Raw genomic sequence first — 24,617 nt, forward strand, 5'->3', positions numbered from 1 at the left:
TAAAAACAAAGACTATCAATTCTAACACAAGAATCGACATGACTAGAAACTGCACAGCAACTAACAGACCGGGTGATTGATCTCTTGATATTATTCGATTTATAATAAAAAAAGTAAATCAAAATATTAATACATCAGAGCGCTATAGTGAAATTATAGCGGCAGTAAAAAATTAATAATTAAACAAATCGAATTGGCAACCGGGCCGACATGAGGATGAGTAAGGGATACAACAATTAACTCACTCACACATACACAGTAGGTCGGGAATCTGTACATCAGTTGAGAGGCAGGACCAAAGAGCCAAAGTTCAACTCCCGCAAGCACAACTAGGTGAGTACTCATAGCGTGAGTATCGGGGATGTATAGGATGAATTAAAGGTTCGAATATCTATTTCTATAAAAGAGTATCGTCTGTCGGTCTAAGACTGAAGACCAGATGCCTTGGGCTAGCCTCATTAAAACTTTGCAGGGTGACTGGTGGTATGGAAGGGACATTCAATAGTAGGTCGTAGTCACATGTGTTTTTATATTTGAAAGATGCAATAAATTTCAAACTTGCTAAATATCAGACTCCATCCTCACTACGATTCACCCTAACAGGCTATTTTCTGCTTGATGATTTAGTGTTGGGAGCCCCAAGAATCTGTGAACTGCTTTTCCCCATGCAAACACCATAAAATAACAACGGGCTCACCATAGCCCGTGCTACTTGGAACTTTTTGTTCAGAGTAGCTGAATCTAAAACAACAACAACCATACAATAAAAATAGCTTGTCTACTGTAGTTTATTGATGAAAACAGTCTTGTGATGTAGTGAGGAAAGTAGTGAATAATGAAGGTGGTTTATAGTGATGAAGACTTAGCACGACCTCTTAGTTGAGCTGACGCGTTAACTGCGCAGCGCCTGCGGAGACGTGCGGGAGAAGCCGCAGAGAAGGTAAGGAAGAGCCTTGAGAGGTCAAGAGCCTTACGTCAAGAGGCTGATCTTGGAACTGGTCGGCCTTAGAACAGTGGGTGTGGTCGTGGCACGGTGTGGTAGTAGCAAGGTGTGGTCGTGGCAGGATATGGTCGTGGCGGGTGTGTACTGTGGGCGAGTATTTTTAATTATCAGGGGAAAGCGCCAATCCATTACGACTATATAGCACTTAGAAGGGGTTAGGATAAGGATTTGGGATGGGGACGGGGGGGGAAAGAAATGGTGCCTAACCCCTAAATAGTAAATAGTAGTAAATAGGTACCTGGGAGTTAGGCAGCTGCTACAGGCTGCTACCTGAGGGTGTGTAACGAAAAGGAGACCTGGTCGAGGACCGGGCCGCGGGGACACTAAGCCCCGAAATCATTTCAGGATCAGAAGATGCTGTTGGATATTTGGGTGACTCCGGGGGGAGGAGGGGGGGGGGGGGAATTCAACAAACTAGGAAAGTGGTAATCCTTGCAAAGGTCAATCGTAGGTACAAGAGAGTACAAGAGTGGGTTGGTCTACTTGTATTTAGAGGGCAAATCTTAAAAAAAATAAAAAAACAAGTGTACACAAGTGAACAGTGCAGGATATAAGCTAGTATACCCGAATTATAGAGCGGTTGTTGGTGGATAAAGTTAGATAATGTTAGCTGAGGATTTGGAATGGTTGGCAGCCGAGGGCTCTGTATGATGAAACGGGTGAGGTGTCAGGGAAGTTAGGGGAGAATTGGTGAAGTAATAGTGGGTTTGTTGACAGTAAATTCAGTGTTATAACTTCACTCTCTCACATGTGCTATCAGCTCGTGAAATGAACCAATACTTATACTATGTTACCGCTTGGGAATTTTTGTCTGCATATGTATGTGTGACAGATTCTTTGAGAGCGACTCGCCAGGACACTTTCTGCATTAATTGTCGGTGACCATTCCTCCGTAACCGGCGGGGCGAGACTCTCAGTGCCACGCCCTCTCTCTCTCTCTCTCGAGGTCGCCTCAACCACCATGCCCCCACGCCACAAACTTCCAATTATCGAGACTTTGTACGGCCGCTGGTAATTCTATTTTGTTCCTTCTTGATGGATAATCAGTGATGAGGCTTTCTTCTGTAGGTGTTGACCCAGTAGGCGGCGGCGCCAGAGGCGTGGTCGACGCTACAGTTCCTCCCGAAGTAGAGATGTACCAGTGTCGTGTGGCGGCAGCAGTGTCGGCTATATAAACCCATCGAGAGTCTGCTTCCAGTGTACATTAGCTCACACCTCCACACCGCAGACATGAACGCTCTCGTAAGTGCATCTCCACACTCTTCCTATTGGTTTTGGTGAGACCGAGTGTCGCTGCCGGGGAAACTGGGAACCACAAATATGCACAGCTGTTTTTTCTTGCGTCTTAACCAGAGTGAGAACGTGTTCAGAACAGTTGCTTCAGTACATTTCTTCACAATGACTAGATACTTATTTGCTCAACCATTTTCATCGACTAGCCTGGAGCCAAGATATCATTATTGGAATCAACGTCTTTGAGTGTGTCTCGAAGTGATTCAACTCCTTGTATCGAAGCTCAGTGGCTCATCCAGTCATTTTCAACATTTCTCAAGGAGTTTCACCATGTTAGAGCTGAAACATTACTTGCAGCTTAGATGTAAGTAGAGCTTACATTACTCTTCACATACAAACAATGAGAAGGTATTGAGGCCTGTATAATAGGATCGAACTCGCATTCCGAGACACGAACACACTACCATTCGTACAAACTAAATGCTTTGTAGACATAGCTCGCTGTTGTGATTTTATTTTACATATGTTATTATCTTTCTAGAATGCTAAAAGTATTCATAAGGTACTTAAATTATACCAAAGTTCAGGAGTGATTTTAACAACTCATCTTTCAACCCAAGCTTTAGGCCAACTGCTCACTTATGTAGAGTTTGGAAAGTCAGTATTTAACATGCACATGACAACCACTGGGCAGCGTGGCTCTTTCATACGAAATAACAACGATCAGGTTTTCCTCAAATATAAACTAAGACAGTTATATATTGTGTGTTTAGGTAGGGTATTGGGTGACGTTGATGTAGGGAGTGTTACAATATAGGCTGGAAGTGAGCGTATCACGTTTCGAGTCATATATTCCAGTATAATACAATACTGACATGCTAATTTTAATGTCAGTATTTATCTCTTGCGCGTGAACCCGACGTTCATTTGTTTTGTTTTTGATGATGTGTATATAATGAGTGCAACCTAACTCACACTTATGGAAATGAACGGAAAGTGGCGACGTTTTGGTCCGTCCTGGACCTTAAAGTTTGAACTTAATAAGGTCCAAGAAGGACTGAAACGTTGTTACTTCATTTGTGTGGGTTGGGTTCTTTGTTTTCAGACCCGTTGTTACGTTAAAACCAAGATTATTTTTTAACTGCCTTGATGCTTCCTCAGGTGATCATTGCTCTGGTGGGCGTCACGTGCGCCGCCGCCCTTCCACTGGAAGCTCCAGTCCCAGTCACGGACACTGAGGAAGTGGTGAAAGCCAGAGCTGATTTTGAGGCAGCGTACGCAGCTGCAGCCGCCGCCGCCGCTGCTGACAAGCTCCCAGAAGTTATAGTCCCGGAGGATACTGCTGAAGTAACAGCAGCAAAGGCCGAGTTCAAGGCCGCATTCGATGCCGCAGCAGCTGCTGCTGAAGCCGCTCCGGACAACGATCTGGACGGTAAAATCTCCACCTACACCGGCTTCCTCTCCGGCGTTGACGGCAGACTGTCCCCCTTCTACACCAACACCTTACCCTTCGGAGCCTTCGGCGTCCACGCCCCTGTGCTAGCTGGAGCCCCGGTTATTCCCAGTACTCGGGCGATAGCAGGAGCCCCGCTAATTGCCGGAACCCCATTGATTGCTGGAAATGCGCTGGCTGCTGGAGCTCCTCTGGCATACAGCGGCCTCGGCTTCCCTGGTGCCATCGGATTTCCAGGTCCCGTGGGTTTCCAGGGGGCGCCTTTCATTCAGTTTTCCGACGCTCAATAAACTGAGCCTTGGTACCTTGGACTGGATGGTAGAACGACGGTCTCGCTTCATGCAGGTCGACGTTCCATCCACCGACCGTCCAAGTAGTTGGGCACCATTTCTCCCCCACCCCCCGTCCCATCTCAAAGCCTTATCCTGATTTCTTCCAAGGGGTAAATAGTGGCAAAGCCTTGGCGCTTTCCCCTGATAGTTCCCTTCCCTTCTTTGGTACCTGCTTTCTGTTCGTGTGAGAATTTTGTAACCAAAAGTAATAACTATTAATTTTTAAAACCCAAACATAAAATAAGTAATGCATAATATGTCAGAAATTTCTTCAATTTCCTTCATTGTCGCAAAGAAATTATTTTTGTTCAACTGTTTTTGTACTATTGTTCAACAATTATTTTTGATTGTAATAGAATTTTGACGAAGCTACAGTCAAATAAAATATTCCAGTTAATTATTTATTTTATTTGTATATGCAAGAGTTCTTACGTTCTTATAAAGCCACTAGCACGAATAACGTTTCGGGCAGGTCCTTAATCTTAAACTACATTAGTGTAATCAAAATTAGGCATTTAATTGGTCACTTAAACACTGCCAGCTTAAAATATTGCTGAGATTTGGCTATAATATAATGTTACCATCCATTGAACATGGATGATAAAAATTTTGTAGCTGATGGAAACAGATTTACAAACCAAAATATTTAGTATTTTTTTGGGAAAATCTGCAAAGCCACAGTTGAAGGTGTCCAACATCTCTCACTAATGACTGGTGAGAGATGTTGACTCACTTCCCTTCTGGTGATGCCAGGTGGGATAAGTCACCATTTCCCCACTTTGTGGTGAACTGTGAAATTGGATAGAAGTTGGACTTAAGGCCTACCAACATGTGGAGGGTTTTTAAGGCCGGCACAAAAGCCTAACCAGAGGCTTTTGCTGACCAATCAGCAAATATATTTTAGTCCTAAATATAGTTCAAGAATGATCAACACATCTGGTTCACACCCTGGGTTTGATTTCCAGTCATGATGAAGACATTTGGCCACGCTTGCATTCACCTAATGCACCTGTTCACTCAGCAGTATGTAGATACCCGAGAGCTAGGCAACTGTTGTGGGATGCGATCTGTCTCCGACAATTGAAAACTATTACACATACAGATGTATGTGTAATGTAATGCAGGTAGATTCAGGTATCTCTCTCTTTGCCTTCTCTATACCTTCAGAATAGCCTCGTTCGTGTATTTGACAAAATAATAAACAGATTGGTTATGTATGTTATATTTATGTGTTATATTACATAACATGCGCAATTTTATATGTGTCGCAAACTTCCCAAAATCTAAAGATTTATTTTGAGAAAAATGTGAGAAATTACATTTAAAGTAGTCCCCCCTTTTATATTTTTACTTTTCTGTAACTCAAATAATTTTACGTTTTCTAATTGTCGTGTTGTGGGTAACTTCTATTTTACATAGTTGATGGCCACGTACTATATATAATAATAATAATAATAATTCATTGTGTAGGGGATACAGGCAGCCATTGGATATATACAAAGCCATAGAAAAAAAACAGGATGCATAAATCATTTAAGTGGCCACATACGAAACCTCTACATCATTCCTCAACCATGGCAGCTTAGTTTCCAGTTATTATTAAAAGAAAATAATGAACTACGAGGTTGTCTTAAAGAAATAATAACTTTGGGTTGAGAAGGACCTCGCAGCATTTCCAAGCTTGTAAGCTGTTTAATAAATACAGTCTAAGGCGCCATGATTTGTGAAAGTTGCACAAAGCTCTGAAATGGATACGTAAATACTTGATTCCTGGTCCAAGTACAGAAAGTATGGTGATGGACAGGTACAGTGTGTTAATAGACAGGTACAGTGTGGTAATGGACAGGTACAGTGTGGTAATGGACAGGTACAGTGTGTTAATAGACATGTACAATGTGATAATAGACATGTACAGTGTGATAATATACATGTACAGTGTGGCAATGGACATGTACAGTGTGATAATAGACAGGTACAGTGTGATAATATACATGTACAGTGTGGCAATGGACATGTACAGTGTGATAATAGACAGGTACAGTGTGATAATAGATATGTATAGTGTGATAATAGACAGGTACAGTGTGATAATAGACATGTACAGTGTGATAATAGACATGTACAGTGTGATAATAGACATGTACAGTGTGGCAATGGACATGTACAGTGTGATAATGCACAGTTCCAGTAAGAATGAGAAAACCCCGAGGCAATCAGCGTCGTCATTGAAGAATCACACAGTTGAAATTAGCCAGTATGATAAAGGAACATTTACGTGAACGTCGTCTTGATGCATTACACCTAAGGTGTCATCAGTGATCTCAACACAGCTGATGGGGGGTTCGTCTAATTAACCTAAGCTTCCTAGCATAAGTAATGAAGTATTACGATATATTTACTCACTATAAGGTGGGTGCTGAATGTAGCACGTGGAAAAACATACTTTTACTCTGAAATAATACCATTTTTAACGAAATTGGGTCCATCTAATTACCCGTAGCCACAACATTGTCGCTTGGATCGTCGACTTCCTGTGGCGTCACTTGTCACTTAAGTTTCGTCTAATTTCTTTATAAAATTATATTATTTCAGAGCAGAAATATGTTTTTTATATTCTACATTCATTATCAACATTATAGTGAGTAAATATATCATTATTCTTCATTAATTACGTAATGCTAGGAAGCTTTGGGTAATTAGACGGACCACAGCTGAGTTAGTGATCATAATAAGGAACATACACGCAGACGAAATTGTCTTGCAGAAAATTTCCTCCTGGGAAACAAAATCCTGAGTAATTATTTACACAAAAACGTTGTTTATTATTTCAATAATAATAATAATAATAATAATAATAATAATAATAATAATAATAATAATAATAATAACAATAATAATAATATGGCCAACGTATTAAAAGAGGTTAGCGCCTCTGGTGGTGAGAAGCTTAACTTAATAATAGGCTGACAATTTTAACATTATAGCTTGCTACGGGCGAGTCGGGTGTCCGGTCCCCCTCTTCATAAAGTAAACAAAGGTGCCACTTGACGGCCAGGTAGCGGCCAGCAAGTTAGAGATGGATCAACCGAATATAATTCGGTATAACAGCAATAGTTGGCTAGGAGAGTAAAATATCGCCAGTCGTGCCCTCCTCTAAGTCGAATTACTCACTTTTGCCAGAATACAACACCACAGCAGTTAGCTAACCCTTTCAGATTTAGATTCTGTATTCAGGTAAAGGTACATACATTGCAGATGAGTTACTAACATAATGTTGAATTTAAAGAAAGAGCTAGTACATACAATACCTAAAGTCACTAGTACGCATAGCGTTTCGGGCAAGCGTTTTGTAACTCCAGGGTACTTCTTAACGGCTAGGTTAATGGAGGTATTACGGGAGAGGAAACTTGCTAAATCATCTCGGGAAATGAATCTGGGATCCTCGATTGCAAATCGAAATGTAGGCTATTGTAAAGTGTGCTGAACTCTGGCTAACTGATGGAAAGTGTTAGTTTACATACTTTATTATGCATCCCGTGCCCATCCTTTGGGTAGTAGTGGAAAGGTTACAGAGGCACACAGTGGGCTGAATGGCAAAAATCATTTGGCTAAGCACGTTACAGTCTTGAAAAGCTACTTACCGGTATATGGTTCAATGTAATATCAACATAGCAGTGGTTATACCTTCAATGGGTTTCGTTTTCTTTCAATCTCGTCTCAAGGAGTGGTGACGTGGGAAGGTGAAATTGTTACCGATAACTAAAATAAATGTTTATTTAGGTAAGGTACATACATACAAGAGATTTTACAAAGTTTGTTGGATTAATAGATAGAGCTAGTACAACTGTAGAAGACCTCACTACAAAGGCGGTGGACGGGCATATAGGTCTCTTCCTGCATGTATAGTTTATAACTAATAAAAATATTGATAATAAAATAAACGTATGAACTTGATACAGTAGTTTATAAATTGTTAGATAATGCATATTTAACGAAGCTTGCCAGAAACGCTATGCGTACTAGTGGTTTCAGGTATAATATATACCAGCTTAACCTTAAAATCCAACATTCTGTTTGTAATTCATAATGAATGTATGTACTTTTACCTGAATAAACAGTATTATTATATATTAGTATTATTACGTCACTAAACGTTTCTTGGGAAGCGTAGCCAATTTGATCTATTTATTACTGGTATTTTATAATACTTTCCAGAGTCGCTTATATGTGCTGTGTGTAATAATTATTTTTGTTTATGTTACTACTGCTCGGCTGTTGATAGAGTGGAAAACTAGTTTTTCCGAGATAGATTAGACTCGGCTACAAGTATCTCTGAGAATTTACATTATATGCTAATGCAGCCCTTACCAAATGTAAACAGTGTCAACAAAATTATTCGCACACCCTCCGTCACTATGTGATGGAGTACGAAAAGATACGTGAAATTCAAAGACAATTCTATAACAAATGTTTAGGAGATGTGTAAATATTTCATTAAAAATAATCTACTGCTAGAAATCTTACCCAAATATTCTTAGTTTGCTAACTGTAGGTGGTAAGTAGGTGGTAATTAAGTGATTGTAACCTATCCACCGCTGCCCACTGGATGGGGGGCGGTGTGCAGGACAAACATATCAATTGTGATACTAGTTCTCCACATATGGCAGTTGCTTAATTTAGAAACCTTGCTTGTCGTCGGTCTCGAGCCCATTGTTGATGTGACGATGTGCATTGAATTTTGTAACTTTGCTAAAAGAATTGTGAGGTTCAGTCCCTGAGCCCATTACGTGCCTCTTTAACTCCCACTACCGCCCACAGTATGGGTATGGGGTGCATAATAAATTAACTAAAATAACTGATGATACAATTATTTTAACTGCCACAATATACAGTATTTATTTTTATATGTATATAAGATGTTTGTCCTTCAATATAATAGTTTAAATCTGCCTTTATTATTATTTTTCATTTTTGCTCTGGCATTGGGCTTCTGAATAAAACTTAGAACCTTTATTAATATCCCTAGACACGGCCCTGATGTCTGATGTCTTGTGGTTATTATTTAGCGTCGAGGGCATACGTTCCGGTTTTAGTTTGGTGAACAGTTCAACACTACATAATTACGCGTTCCAGAGGAAGTAACATTTGTAGCTAACCTCTGTGAACATTTGTAGTAACATTTGTAGCTAAACTCTGTGAACATTTGTAGTAACATTTGTAGCTAACCTCGTGTCGAACCTCATTCTGTATCTCATTTCATAAAGATGATAGATTGACTTCAGGCTGTTAGGAAGAGCAATCACGCAGTAGAAATTGAGAGACAGAGATTGAGAGATAGAAATTGTTCCTTGCTGTCTGTGTTTGTCTCGCCCGTCCACTCCTTCCTTCCTGTCCAATAACACAATTATTATTATATGGAATAATTCGGTAATATGGAATACTTCCATATACATCAAATTAGGAGAGTTATTTGAGCATAGTGTTGCTACATAGTCTTCCTGGCTACCTGGTTGATGGGGTTCTGGGAGTTCTTCTACTCCCCAAACCCGGCCCGAGACCAGGCTTGACTTGTGAGAGTTTGGTCCACTAGGCTGTTGCTTGGAGCGGCCCGCAGGCCCACATACCCACCACAGCCCGGTTGGTCCGGCACTCCTTGGAGGAATAAATCTAGTTTCCTCTTGAAGATGTCCACGGTTGTTCCGGCAATATTTCTTATGCTTGCTGGGAGGGTGGGCGCCTTCTTTGGATAGTTAGTTGAGCATAGTGTAATTTACGTCTTGGTTGAGTAATTTACGTTACACAAGTATGGACAGAAACTAAAACAAAGTGTAGATTGATTAGTTAATAATGAAATCTAATAAACAAATATAAAACTTGATACTGAAAATAGAGGCAAATAGAATCGCTTCATGACGTCCGCAGGGAGCAGTGCGCCTCGGACCTGTGACCCGAATGTTAAGCGCACGGTAGCCGCCACCCACCACGTCTCCGCGAGCTCCTCAAGCCAGTTTTATGACCTCTGATGATCTCTTGATTGTCCCTTCTCCGGATACCCTGCCTCCACACCACCCGGGACACGACCCTACCCCAGCACCACCCGGGGCGCGGTCCTGCGTTACGAATCGGCGCGTCCCTTAGGGTAGCTGTTCATAGGGATCTGAATCCCAAATTATTGGGCCAAAGTCCCGTCGCACGTCGGACAGAGACGCACGATAGTTAATCTTTTAAGAGCAGCACTCGAGCAGTCAAACATCTTAAGTGACGTCCGCATACAGTGTGGTCACTAATTGTCAAGGAGAAAGTAAATGGGTCATTAAGAGAGATCTCTGGAGCCGGAGAAGACCTTTTCTACTGCCAAAATAACCATTTACATTGTAATTGTTTACGAGAAGATCAAGTTCTTTTTATTTCTTTCCTTTGCTTTTGCTAGAAGATATAATTCTGGTGCAGTTTTCATATTTGGGTTATAAACGAATGCAATAAAGGAAATAGTCTATAGGTACAGACGCTGAGCGAAACCTGCATCTTAAAGCATATGTCGTATTGCGTATTCAGAGATCCGGCCAGTTCCTGCTGCAGACCGCAGGCAGGTCTCTGATCACCACTATTTTGGAACCTTTAAGAGAACAGTTCTATAGTAGTACCCGTCTTGTTCAGAGCAAACGATGCTTTCCGTTTGCTTGCCGTTGCGTTTCATACGCCATCCAATGTGTGTAAACAGAGAGAGAGAGAGAGAGAGAGAGAGAGAGAGAGAGAGAGAGAGAGAGAGAGAGAGAGAGAGAGAGAGAGAGAGAGAGAGAGAGAGAGAGAGAGAGAGAGAGAGAGAGAGAGAGAGAGAGAGAGAGAGAGAGAGAGAGAGAGAGAGAGAGAGAGAGAGAGAGAGAGAGAGAGAGAGAGAGAGAGAGAGAGAGAGAGAGAGAGAGAGAGAGAGAGAGAGAGAGAGAGAGAGAGAGAGAGAGAGAGAGAGAGAGAGAGAGAGAGAGAGAGAGAGAGAGAGAGAGAGAGAGAGAGAGAGAGAGAGAGAGAGAGAGAGAGAGAGAGAGAGAGAGAGAGAGAGAGAGAGAGGAGAGAGAGAGAGAGAGAGAGAGAGAGAGAGAGAGAGAGAGAGAGAGAGAGAGAGAGAGAGAGAGAGAGAGAGAGAGAGAGAGAGAGAGAGAGAGAGAGAGAGAGAGAGAGAGAGAGAGAGAGAGAGAGAGAGAGAGAGAGCAGGGCGCCGCCATGCTTGGTACGCTGCTAGTCATGAATCAGTACCAATATCATTAAGGTAAATAACCAATAGCTGCATGCGCACCTTAACACTGCTATCAACCATAGTACCACGATGCAGCGCAGTACTCTGCGGTGAAGGCTAAGACATACCACATCTCTATTTCCCTCTGCAGCTTCCTGTCTTCGGGCGAGCTAGTTAGTAATTTTCCACCTGTTCATTGCACATGTTGGCCTTGGAGACATCTGCAGCGTGATAACCCTAACTCAGTACCAACATAAGGAGTCAGCAGCCGACTGTGCCCCGTATCCACCTGTGTAGAAACAAAACCCCCATTCACAAGCCCCTAACCCCACTCACCCAGCCAACGCGTGAATACAAAAGCCAAATTCCCTCTGGCCACTCATTTTCAATAACCTTGTATTCATCTTGTGTACAAGTTATCCCTAATTCTGTGCCCACTCTGCCCACCAGTCAGCCCTAATTCTATCATTTCTATGTCCGCATCTAAGCCTTGGCCCTTCTTTAACATCAGCCCCCACCCTGCCACGTAAGAACCCCCCTACCATCACGTAAGAACCCCCCCCTACCATCACGTAAGAACCCCCTACCACCACGTAAGAACTCCCTACCATCACGTAAGAACTCCCCCTACCATCACGTAAGAACCCCCCCTACCATCACGTAAGACCCCCCTACCACCACGTAAGAACCCCTACCACCACGTAAGAACCCCCCCCTACCACCACGTAAGAACCCCTACCACCACGTAAGAACCCCTACCACCACGTAAGAACCCCTACCACCACGTAAGAACCCCTACCATCACGTAAGAACCCCTACCATCACGTAAGAACCCCTACCATCACGTAAGAACCCCCTACCATCACGTAAGAACCCCCTACCACCACGTAAGAACCCCCTACCATCACGTAAGAACTCCCTACCACCACGTAAGAACACCATACCATCACGTAAGAACCCCCCCCTCTACCACCACGTAAGAACCCCTACCACGACGTAAGAACCCCCCCTACCACCACGTAAGAACCCCTACCACCACGTAAGAACCCCTACCATCACGTAAGAACCCCTACCATCACGTAAGAACCCCTACCATCACGTAAGAACCCCCTACCATCACGTAAGAACCCCCTACCACCACGTAAGAACCCCTACCACCACGTAAGAACCCCTACCACCACGTAAGAACCCCCCTACCACCACGTAAGAACCCCTACCACCACGTAAGAACCCCCTACCACCACGTAAGAACCCCTACCATCACGTAAGAACCCCTACCATCACGTAAGAACCCCCTACTACCACGTAAGAACCCCTACCATCACGTAAGAACCCCCTACCACCACGTAAGAACCCCCTACCACCACGTAAGAACCCCCTACCATCACGTAAGAACCCCTACCATCACGTAAGAACCCCCTACCATCACGTAAGAACCCCCTACCATCACGTAAGAACCCCCTACCACCACGTAAGAACCCCCCTACCACCACGTAAGAACACCCTACCATCACGTAAGAACCCCCTACCACCACGTAAGAACCCCTACCATCACGTAAGAACCCCCTACCATCACGTAAGAACCCCCTACCATCACGTAAGACCCCCCTACCACCACCTAAGAACCCCTACCACCACGTAAGAACCTCTACCACCACGTAAGAACCCCCCCTACCACCACATAAGACCCCAGCCTCCCCCCCTCCCCCACAACAACCTCCCATCTGTGACCCCTCGCGAAGGGCTTGATCAAACGACGGTACCACTAAGCAGCAGATCACATCCGCCATATTGTTGTGCTTCCTGGAGCGAGGTACCAGACACCCGGAGCCTCCCCCATCAAAATATCAAACCATTTTTCCCCCCCTTTTCTCTCTCTCTCTCTTGCTTATTATTACGATAAAGTAACGAATACACTAACGTACAGTGTCTTTTCCTTTCGGCCGAATGAGTGTTATGAAGGGGGGAGATTAGAGATAAGAGGCGGAAGTGTCACCCTGGGCGTGTGGAGGATGGGAAAGAGGCGCGTCACGGTAACCTCCCGGAACAGAAGATGACACGACCAGCGCCTTATCTGATGGTCCTCGCTTCATTAGTCTATTTTTTTTTCTTTTTGGTACAGGAAGAGCAGAGACGCCATTGATCGTTGATAAGACACACACACACACACACACACACACACACACACACACACACACACACACACACACACACACACACACACACACACACACACACACACACACACAATGTGCTCCAGCACCTCAGAGCGTCGTCTTCTCTCCAGAGGGGAAAAACACACACATCCTTTTTCCCTCTGTTTTCCCTCCATATGAAGTTCGAGCAGCTTGAGGAGATTCAAAACCTCTCAAACATTTTCTCATTGATGCATCACGATAGTGTGTTTACTCTCTGTATCTCAAACATTTTATTGAAACACTTTTTTTCTGTAATAAAGTATAAAGTAATTTGATGGTAGGAGTTAAGACCGGAGTGTATTTAAGAGGCTGGCATGGATTAAACGATAATTTTTCTCTTCGCTGAGGTTTAGGGTCGTCAAAAATCCAACCAAACGAGGACTCCCTCCCCCCCCCCCCACTCCCTCCTAACATACACAGACACAGCCTCATGGGAATTAATATTATAATATAATCTATGACTAAGCCAGCAGCGGCGGCCACAGTATCAAGAGCAGTACCAGCGCCACCAGAAGCGGTGGCAATAACCAGAATAATTTTGCAGTCGACAGAAATAACACCTGGTATTCTGGACTCCGTGCACGACACATATTGTAGCTTCGTTCCCGGTCTACGCACACGCTCCCGTTTTCTTTCGGCCAGCGAGCTCGCTAAGACTCTGAAAATAACGAAGAATTAGGAGCGTTATTGTTCCCAACATTATCATGATGCTGTCAAAAAACGGACAGTGATTCGTCTTTGATCTGAAGCTGCAGCCTACGGGGACCCGTGACTCAAAAGGTCAAAGTGTGACCTTCACACTATTGACTACTCGTTACCCCATTATCTCGCTTTGCCACTCCGTGAAAAAAGTAACTGTTATTGCCTGAAGATAAACGGAACAAACCCAAACACTTAAGGAGTCGAGGCCGATACGTCAAGAAACGTGAATGTTACGATGCTTTATTTCTTACTAATAAGTGGCATTTGTAACGAATTTGTCCAATCAGTAAAAAAATGCGACGGTATTATGTAATAAATCGTCCTCTTGTTCCAAAATATATAGCTTCATGGATTTGTTCATTAGCTTCATGATTTGTTCATTAGCTTCATGATTTGTTCATTAGCTTCATGGATTTGTTCATTAGCTTCATGATTTGTTCATTAGCTTCATGATTTGTTCATTAGCTTCATGATTTGTTCATTAGCTTCATGGATTTGTTCATTAGCTTCATGATTTGTTCATTAGCTTCATGATTTGTTCATTAGCTTCATGGAGTTTATATCAACCATTCTCAAGACCTTGTCACGTGTTCTACTGTGACTGTGTGTGTGTTTGTATATGTGAGCCTGTTGGGTCAAGCATCAGCTCTTGGGGCCCCGTCTTGACAGCCACAGATTGTCTACACTTATGACTGCAGGTCGACGAACGTGTGTGTGTGTGTGTGTGTTTAATACAGAAATCACGTCCTTACTATTTTTTTTTTTACAACCATGTCCCTGAATGAGGACTGGATCGTTCCCACAGTGCGGTCAAGAGCACAACCACAACTTTTTCAGAACCGGGGAAGAGGAGGTGGGGCACCGGTACTCGTGGGGCACCGGTGCTCCTTGAGAGGCGACCTCCTCATTCTTGAAAGATCACTGAAAATCGAGAAAGAAAAGGAAAAAGCGCTGGAGATTGACAGCCGATACCAGGGAGCATCTTACAGCTGGGATGAAAGACCTTTTCTGGCGGACGTTCCTTATGTCGTCTTTCACGTGTGATAATCACCAGAAAACTGGTTTTTATGAGCATATGAAGTCAGGAATATTCGTAGTAATTGAAGGTTATTTTGGATTATTGCAAGATACGATATAAATCAGTTATTGTACATGTGAATACGTAGCAGCCTACGAGCAGGCCTTTGTACTCGTAAATTAATACATTACGAAGCAATGTCGAGTTGTGATTATAGTTTGTGTGTGTACTCACCTAATTGTGCTTGCTGGGGTTGAGCTCTGGCTCTTTGGTCCCGCCTCTCAACTGTAGAGAGGTATGTGTGTGTGTGTGTGAGCGAGGGTGGGGGAGGGGGGAGTTAGAATCATATTTCTGGAGGCTGTAGAAGCGTCTTGTAAAAGTGAAGAGGACGAGCGGAAAGACTACATAAAGGAGGAGAGATAAGAGGAACAATAGAGTGACATGTGTCAATCATGATGGGTAAGGGTTGTGTGTCTCGTGTGCGTGTGTCTGTGTGTGTATGGCAGTGTTATTGTAGGTGTATGTGCGTGTGTGTGTGTGTGTGTATGTATGCATCTTATGTGTTCTCAAGGAAGACAGAAATTAAACCCATTTGTGAAATATAAAAGTATTGTAAATACTAGACAAAAGATAAAAATAGGTCAAGTGGTGGGTTTGTGTGGAAGCGTCCGCTTTGGCACTGCTGTACAATATCTATAGTTACCCCCTCAGGAGCCTGTACACCAGTAGATTGGCGGTTGATATGCGGGACTAAAGAGCCAAAGCTCAACCCCCCCGAAAGCACAACTAAGTGAGTACAACTAGGTGAAAACAGTAAGCGATTTAATATGGCACAAACATATACATTGTACACTTTAGACGGGAACACGCATACATATTTGTAAATTTGTCACAACATAACAGACTGAATGCCTTATTAATTTAACTCTGTCATTCACCAATTGTTGAAAAAATATATATATAATCGGCAAGTCCAGAGAGAGAGAGAGAGAGAGAGAGAGAGAGAGAGAGAGAGAGAGAGAGAGAGAGAGAGAGAGAGAGAGACAGACAGACAGACAGACAGACAGACAGACAGACAGACAGACAGACAGACAGACAGACAGACAGACAGACAGACAGACAGACAGACGGACGGACGGATAGACGGACGGACGAACGAACGAACGAACGAACGAACGAACGAACGAACGAACGAACGAGAGCAATTATCGGATTCATCGTAACCAACTAGACAATTTCCCACTGTCCCATCCACCACAAGAGACACGGGGCTTCAAAAGGTCCTCCTCGTCCTCATTGGGGCCTGAAATATATGACGCAGGAGTGTATGAAAGGGCGAGGCGTCCTGCTCCCTGCCTGCGTAATCCCGCCATATTCCCATGACTGACCAAGCCAGCGGTCAAGTCCCAGTTGTTGACAGTGTGCGGTCACGACCCCTCGACTCATCAACAATCACACCTTGCACACAGGCAATGCAATTCTACTCCGTCTGCCTCCTAAGGGTGAAAATCTTAGTGTCTTAGCCTCCATAATGAGACATAGAGGCAACTGGTCTTTAGTCCGGTGTTTTGTTTCCGTCTTGCATTCTTCGTGTGAGTGGGGGAGTGAAAGGACAATGTCGTGGGAACTGAAGACAATGAAAGAAAACGGAGAAAGGGGGGGAAGAGGAGGGACTAGTTACTATAAGAGAGAGTGGGAAACTTTAGCTATTGGTTTCCAGTACCACAATAAACTAATGCGAGGCTTAAAGATCACCCTCCCCTACCCCCGGCCTCCTCCTCCTCCTCCTCAACAACTACAGAAGGAGAAATACAAAGTGAGAAAAGAATAATGAGGAAGATTTGAGAACAAACCTCAATCTTGGCTGAGAGAAACGTGGGGAAATTCTTTCGGTTTACGAGAGGATCATTTCTGGTTGTGGATCCTTGGCTGCTGGCACTCCAGGAGGACCTTGGCCCCACACACACACACACACACACCCACACACACACCAGTTGATTGACAGTTGAGAGGCGGGACCAAAGAGCCAAAGCTCAACCCCCGCAAGCACAAATAGGTGAGTACACACACACACATGGAATGCATTAGGAAGTGATGTGGTGGAGGCTGACTCCATACACAGTTTCAAGTGTAGATATGATAGAGCCCAGTAGGCTCAGGAACCTGTACACCATTTGATGGCGGTAGAGAGGCTGGACCAAAGAGCCAGAGCTCAACCCCCGCAAGCACAACTAGGTACTCACCTAGTTGTGCATGCGGTGGTTGAGCTCTGGCTCTTTGGTCCAGCCTCTCAACTGTCAATCAACTGATGTACAGGTTCCTGAGTTTATTGGGCTCTATCATATCTTCATTTGAAACTGTGTATGGAGTCAGCCTCCACCACATCACTTCCTAGTGCATTCCATCTGTTAACTACTCTGAAGGTGAGTACATAGGAGTGTGTTTTACCTTAGGCTTGTATTAAGACCTCTCAAGGTCGAACTACCGACCTTGCACCAGGATGCAACCCGACAATAGTTGCATGAATCCCGGGTATCTATTTCTTGCAAGGTGAAGGGAGACATTAGGTGAAAGAAAACGCGCACAAACATTTCTTTCCCGCTCGGGAATCAAACCCTGGAGCCCCGATTATGAGTCGAAGCCAACAGTGCTACGAGAATTGAAAAAGAATTCAATAATATTCACTAAATACTTCCGTCACCCTTCGCTACGCTAAGAGTGCGTAACGTAACACTAATGACATACTAAATACGCCATGAAGTGTCTCTCTAGTGACGTCACGACCATAGTTACGATCCAAGTTAATGACATCACCTGCTAGTCAGGATGTCGTTTTAACGGTATTTGATTTATAAACTTTGTAAACTGTTGACTTAAGACTGTATGACAGGAGTTTCTCAGTGTAAACCCAAAATTTATGTTATTCATTTGTCAAAATTATGAATGTTATAACAAACGAAATTGAGTAAAAGAGCATTTTGGGCAGTAGTTGGTAATACTAAGATTGAATCCGGATTAGATCGTGAAAGACTTGAATAGTTTCCTCCCCAAACAACGATAAGATTAAACTCTAAGAAACCGGAGTATATGTTATTGAAATATTTCTTTAACTATAATGTTCTCGCATCGTTATTGACTCGCTGGAATTACTGTAAAAAAAAATTAGGAAATAAGAATATATTCTAAAAGTCAGAGCGAACTGCGAGGGGACGCAAGGCCTCGTTCACCTGTGCTCGACTTGTCTGGGTAATGGGTAGTTAGCTCTCTCTTACCCCCCCCCCCCCCCCAGCTCAGAGACGGTCGTTTCTATCGAGGGAGTGAGACAGTGCGACACAGACGATACGAGAGTGAGAACCAGGAGACTAAGACAGGCGTTAGGGCCAGCAAGACCTCCGGCAGGATACAAGGAGCTTCGTCAGTGTGTTGCATGCACTCTACGGGCAGCACTGACCCCTAGCTGGATAGTAGGAAAAACAAGTGGATAGCGGATACTCACTAGGGCAGCACTGAATCTGGCAGAACAATAGGAACGGCGCCGGCATTGTGGATAGGCGCTAGGACAACAGAGGACGTCTCTGGGACAGTTGAAACGACGTCAGGACAGCGAGGCTGATTTTGTGCAGTGGTGGAGCTGCCTGTGCTCTCGTCAGCCACCGTTGTTGTCCTGTTATTTTGTCAGCATTTCACGGAGACGCTCATTTTCGCGGAGAGAATGACAGGCGAGACATAAAATCCGATTTTTATATTTTGGGGTGGGAGCTAGATCAATTATTTTTTTAAATATAAATAGTATGGGCAGGACGAGGATTTATCAAGCATTTGCGCAACTGCTTGCGAAACCTGTACATTATTTAACAATCGTGACGGTTTTGTTTAAATTTAGAAGCTTCGAAACTTCTCACTAACGTTCTCATTGTTATAAACCTCGTAGTGCTTCACATCTCACTAAATGTTAATATAGCCGTCATGATTGAAAAACTATCTACAGGTTTCGTTAGTAGATGCTTAATGACGGAACAGGGCGTTACTAACCCATTATATCTGGACCTAATCAGACCCTTCAGGGAAAAGGGGGGAAGGGGAGGGGGGGGGACAGGAGTGGTGAGGTAGGAACCAATTTTTTTGTTTTAAATGCACAATGTTGATATTGCATTAAAAAATTCCCTTTGTATTGAAGTCCAATGAGAAAATACAAATATTAGAGCATGTATATTTATACAGTTGAAAATATTGACGTATATTTTGTCTTGACACGACTGGTAATGAAGTTGCTCCCAGCTATTGACAAATACGTAATATAGTCGGCACAATAACCGCAAACCACCTGCTTTCGCACTTTCTATCTACAAAAAAGAGGCATCTACACCTCTGTTCTCTCTCTTGACTCAAGTCTTATGTTGGTTGACAGGCGCGTGGTTGTGTGTGTTGGTGGCGTTGGTCGGGCTCCAGGAGGCTGAGGCTGGTGTCAGGGTGGACAAAAAGCCGTGGGATACGGACTACGACGCAGAGTCCGAGGACAGCGGGAGCCTCCATTACGGCAGGAGCCTGGAGATGGAGAGTGACGAGGTCAGGAAACCCGAGCAAGGTGCGAGGGGGGCTGGTAGTGGGCAAAAGAAGCCCGTGCAGGCCGACGTTGAAGACAACAAAATCCACATCCTGTCGCAAAGTAAGAAGGTTAGTGAAGTTAGCCTGTGTGGGCCTGTAGGGTTGTTGTTTAAGATTAGGCTTCTAGGAACAAAACGTTCAAAGTAGCACGGGTTATGGTGAGCCAGTAGTGGACTTACCTGGCACAGGAGCGGGGCTGGGACTTGTAGGGCGGGGTGATGATATTTGTGGGTGGGTGGGAAAGTGAGGTGCACTACCCCGTTCTCCTAATGAGCACGTCGCATTTTGAAGTATATTTTACCCAAAGTCAAAAACTATGGTACCAGGAAATGTAAGCGGCTCGCAAAATTGGCCCAAAATTTTTAATTTGTTTCGTGGGTCCTATGGTAGGTTAGAATAAGTTAATTTCGTACGGCAGTTTCTTGACGTTGAGAACGTTGTGCTGTAGAATTGTTCTGGCGGTGGGGAGTGACGGTGAAGCGGTATTGCTACTCGGGAATGGAAATAGATATATTATGCGGGAAGCGATTAGGCTAGGGAACTTCATAGCTGGGTTTAAACCCTAGCTCTATCCCTCGTACTAAAATATTTCCTCTCGCCTATTCTCCCATCCGAGCTGGACCAATTGCCTCACCAGTGGTACTTGTACTTGTTAAGTTAGGTGAGCTGTTAGACAGCGGCTAAATGCTGGTTTTTAACATGGGGTACATAGTCATCCACGCGGCTCACCTAGACCATATGAAGGGTTGTAATTAATTTTGTCACGGAGGCAGCCTGTGCTTGCGTCCCTCCTTGAGGACCTCTATGTAAGCCCGACTACTGACCCGGCCAGGATGCACCCCATCACCCCCGGGGTACCTATTTACTACTAGGTGAACAGAGGAATTGGTGATAGAAATGAATAATAAACTATCTATTTTGCACCCCATACCCATCCCGTGGCGGTGGTGGAGACGGTTAGAGGCACATAATCCAACCCGTCCTCGACTTGAAGTCCATTACATCCAGCGGTCGACCCCACAAACGCATTCATAATTTTTTGCATACTGTTCATTCAAATTGGGAGTTTTCTCCTAAATTAATATATTAGCATATTGTGCATATATAGGCATAGGTGTTTAGGTTTAGTTGGCGATTATGTGTAGTAAGTTGGTGAAGCATTTGTAGCGTTGTGGTTCGATCAAAAGTCGTCAGTGAAGCACTTTTTCCGGAAATGTTCGAACGTCAGCAGTTGTTAGTCGTCGTGTAAACGGTTTTTCATTCATAAACAGGGTTTGGCCAGCCCGTCCTCCAAACAGACCCAAGTGATTCCATGCACCCGCCAACCCCCCAACCCCCATATTTATGAATGAAAATGGTTTACACGCGACTCTCGATTGATTTCGTCCGAACACATCCGGAACAAGTGGTTCACTGAATACTTTTGTTCGAACCACAACGTTGTAAATGCTTCACCCACGTACTACACATAATCGCCAACAGAACTTAAACACCTAACCTATGCCTATATATGCACAATATGCTAATATAATATAATATTTTATTTGAGAACTCCCACTTTGAATGAACGGCATGTAAAAATTTATAATGCGTCTGTGGGGTCGATCGCTGGATGGAATGGACTTCAGTCGAGGACGGGTTGGTTTGGCGGGTGCATGGAATCACTTTGTTTGGAGGACAGGCTGAATAATTTGATCTTGGTCAGTGGTTTCTAAGAAGCGTCGAATTATGGGTGTCTCAATATATAACATTGAGACCTGGCTATTTGTTCAAAGTTTTGTTTTTTAAATCTGAGAAATATACTTACTTTATATGCATTAAAGAAATGGTATATCCTAAATGCGTTTAATGACTGCATATTCAATCACTACCCACATCCCCTTTACAATTAGCAGTTTTAATATAATAATCTTTTGTATAAATCGTAGAGAAACATTGAAATAAACCTTAAATAGTAACATATTCCAAAGAAAACGCGACCTTGACAAAAAAACATTTCACCCAACCAACATTGTCCCCCCCCCCTGTTGGTGCCAGTGGACCCCCCCCCCCATCCCCATTCCCATCCCCATTCCCATCTTGTGGGTGCCAGTGCACCCCCAATCCCCATTCCCATCCTGTGGGTGGTAGCAGAAAGAGTTAGAGGCACATGGTAGAATCTGAAACTGAACCCCATCACCCAACCACTAATTTCCAGTGTGCATGTATAATTATGGACTTCTTATCATGCAGGAGGCTTTGAAAAAGAAGGCTCAGGACCAGCGGATGAAGGTCCCACTCAAGGCCAGTGAGGTCGCCGTAAATGTTTTGAAAAGGATAATGGGTAATTTAAGTATTTTTAATTTGTGAAATTGTTGATTCAATATATTTTAATGGCAAAAAATTGTCTAAAATTCAGTGTTAAGGGTTAAATCTCTTAGATTGGACAACATTCGTCAAACAATTTACACAGCAACTTGGAAAAAGTTCACATCATTCCTCCAACATGGCAACTTTGGCTACTGCAATCAGTTTAATCTCCGAAGCACTACGAGGTTGTTACAACATTGTTAACAATGGTTTGTGCAAAGTCAATTCTTAAATTAATAAATGTAAAACAGATGCCATAATTGAGAAAGATGTACAGGTTGTGTAAATACTTGACGACTCCTCGCAGAGCTGAATGCACGGTCATAAAGTTACCTTTGTTTTGGCATCTCTGTAACAGAGCCGTTCTTGAAAGAAGACTGTCTGGAGCTCGTCCTGTGCCACATGGGCCGGGCCTTCTCCAGCATCCCGATGGTGAAGATGGGAGTGGGGATAATGGTGGCTCAGGTCCCCGCCCAGTACTACGACTACGCCAACGCCTTCGTCACGGGCGTTATGGACTCCCGTTGCTCCTACCACTGTGCTATGCTCTACCCTCGCGAGGAATTGTGAGGAGGAAGAGACGGGGGAGGGAGATGGTTTAAGGGCTCCTGAGGGGTGGGGGTCAGTGGTTCTTTTTGGGAGGGTGGGTTTCTTGAGGGTGATTTCCAGGTTCTCTAAGGTGGGTGGTTCCCGGGGTCCCTTTCGAGGGGGTGGAGGGAGAGGGAGGGGGGGGGGGTAGTAGTTTCCTGGGGGAGGTGGGAGGTTTCTAAGGCTTTTGATAGTGATATTTTCTTTAGCATTTTTTTATAATGTAATAAACTGATAGATAAGACAGAGGTTTGCTTGACAATGTGATCTGCTTGTGATCAAACAAATTGTGATAAAACTGATGTTGATCAAATTGATATTAATAAAATGTTTAGTGCTGGAAATATTTTCTTTAAAACATCAAAACAAAACTGAGGTTTTAGTAGACATATTGAGCAAGAGTTTTCTGGCTTTAATTATTTTAGTAATAAATTATGAATAATTGCCAGTGGGTAAAATATTAAATAGCAACGCAAATTGAACGTTGAATTGAAGATTGAATGGACGTTGATGGCGTAGTTGACGTCGAACCAACGCCACTTGTAAAGGGTGCCCACTGGGCTGCGTAATTAACTAAGTTACTGATGAATTACACTACCAAGTGGGTCTAAAGGAAAGTTATTTTAACTTGGACTCAACGTTAAGTCAACGATGAGTTGCTTATGGATATTGTATCCACTGGGTAGTAAATTGAACAAAACACTTAATTTTATTTATATATAATAAGTGTTGCTGGCTTCGTTCAACATAGAACAGTGCTGCAAGTGATAGCGGGAAAGCAAACTCGCATTTTAGAACCAGATACCTTTCTGCAGAGGTATCTAGAGCGAGCAACATAAACAGCTGGCAAATATGCAATTATAAAGATGCTTTAAGGCATCTTTATAAGGGTGGATCTTCTGTTCGGCGTTTGTTGGCTACGTGGTATTTTTCAACATGTGTTCGCCCATGTCCATCCTGCGTGTCATAAAGACAAGAATTCGGGTACCTGGAGCTTTGCAGTTATTAACTCTCGTGTTCATGAAGATATCCCCTTAATGCACCCAGACCTCGCCACAGCAGGCTACTGATCACATGGCCCTGGATGACTGACCAGCCTGAGATATATGGAGGAAGGGGTGACGGGGGGGGGGGGGGGGGTGACATTTAAGCATCGTGTAACTAGATACATGCACACTGTCCTCCCTTTTCGTATAGTCTAGGGGAGCTGCACGAATGAAGATGTACTTATGTAATAAAAATAAGTGATAGCGGGAAGTATAGGTACATAATGACTAGTGGAACGCCAGTTCAAAATTAGTTTAGATCTGCAAGTTAGTCTTGCTGAAGGCAGTGTAACAGGTTTGGAAAGGTGTGGGAAGTGTTCCATGGCGTCTTCGATTCTTCTCGCATGATCTTTCTTCCCTTTTTTTAAACCTCTCGAAATGAGGAGGAGCAGTACTATCCGTGGCTCCCTGGGTCACTGCCTTAGTCTCGTCCCTTTCGGATAACTAAGACATCTGGCCTCACGGAAGGATGCGTCTTGGTTTGTGTGCGTCGTATGTCGGCCCTTCACCTGTGTTAAGGGCCCTCTTCAACGACCATCTTTCCAACCCCTCTCAAGGAACTGGTTCACTTGTCCTCGGGATATGATTTGGCTTTTGTGTGGTGTTTACGTATTTCGTTTAGATTTACCTTTGATAAATAGTCAGTCCTCTCAGTTTTTTTAGATCCACGTGTGGCGCTGCTGTCTCGGGTGGGGAAAACTTTTTGTAGGAAAACTCTCCTATAGACGTCTCTTGCGGGTCAAGGAATCGCTCTCGATCCGGTTCCCGACTTGGGGCTTCTTGGATACCGGGCGCCAGATTCACGAAGCAGTTACGCAAGTACTTACGAACGTGTACATCTTTCCTCAATCTTTGACGG

At 43.7% G+C, this 24,617-nt stretch overlaps 2 protein-coding genes across 2 annotated transcripts; both read left to right on the forward strand.

Moving 5' to 3' along the window:
- Nucleotides 1-1,981: 1,981 nt before the first annotated feature.
- On the forward strand, nucleotides 1,982-4,418 carry LOC123752983 (uncharacterized). The gene is made up of 2 exons (XM_045734996.2): nucleotides 1,982-2,245; nucleotides 3,398-4,418. The coding sequence occupies exons 1-2, from the start codon at nucleotides 2,234-2,236 to the stop codon at nucleotides 3,977-3,979; spliced, it is 594 nt and encodes a 197-aa protein (XP_045590952.1). The 5' UTR covers nucleotides 1,982-2,233; the 3' UTR covers nucleotides 3,980-4,418.
- A 14,021-nt stretch (nucleotides 4,419-18,439) lies between these two features.
- On the forward strand, nucleotides 18,440-23,056 carry LOC123752995 (uncharacterized). The gene is made up of 4 exons (XM_045735007.2): nucleotides 18,440-18,889; nucleotides 19,579-19,844; nucleotides 22,008-22,098; nucleotides 22,483-23,056. The coding sequence occupies exons 1-4, from the start codon at nucleotides 18,883-18,885 to the stop codon at nucleotides 22,692-22,694; spliced, it is 576 nt and encodes a 191-aa protein (XP_045590963.1). The 5' UTR covers nucleotides 18,440-18,882; the 3' UTR covers nucleotides 22,695-23,056.
- The last annotated feature ends 1,561 nt before the right edge of the window (nucleotides 23,057-24,617 follow it).

This window comes from Procambarus clarkii, chromosome 6, assembly GCF_040958095.1.
Source record: "Procambarus clarkii isolate CNS0578487 chromosome 6, FALCON_Pclarkii_2.0, whole genome shotgun sequence".
NCBI lineage: Eukaryota > Metazoa > Arthropoda > Malacostraca > Decapoda > Cambaridae > Procambarus > Procambarus clarkii.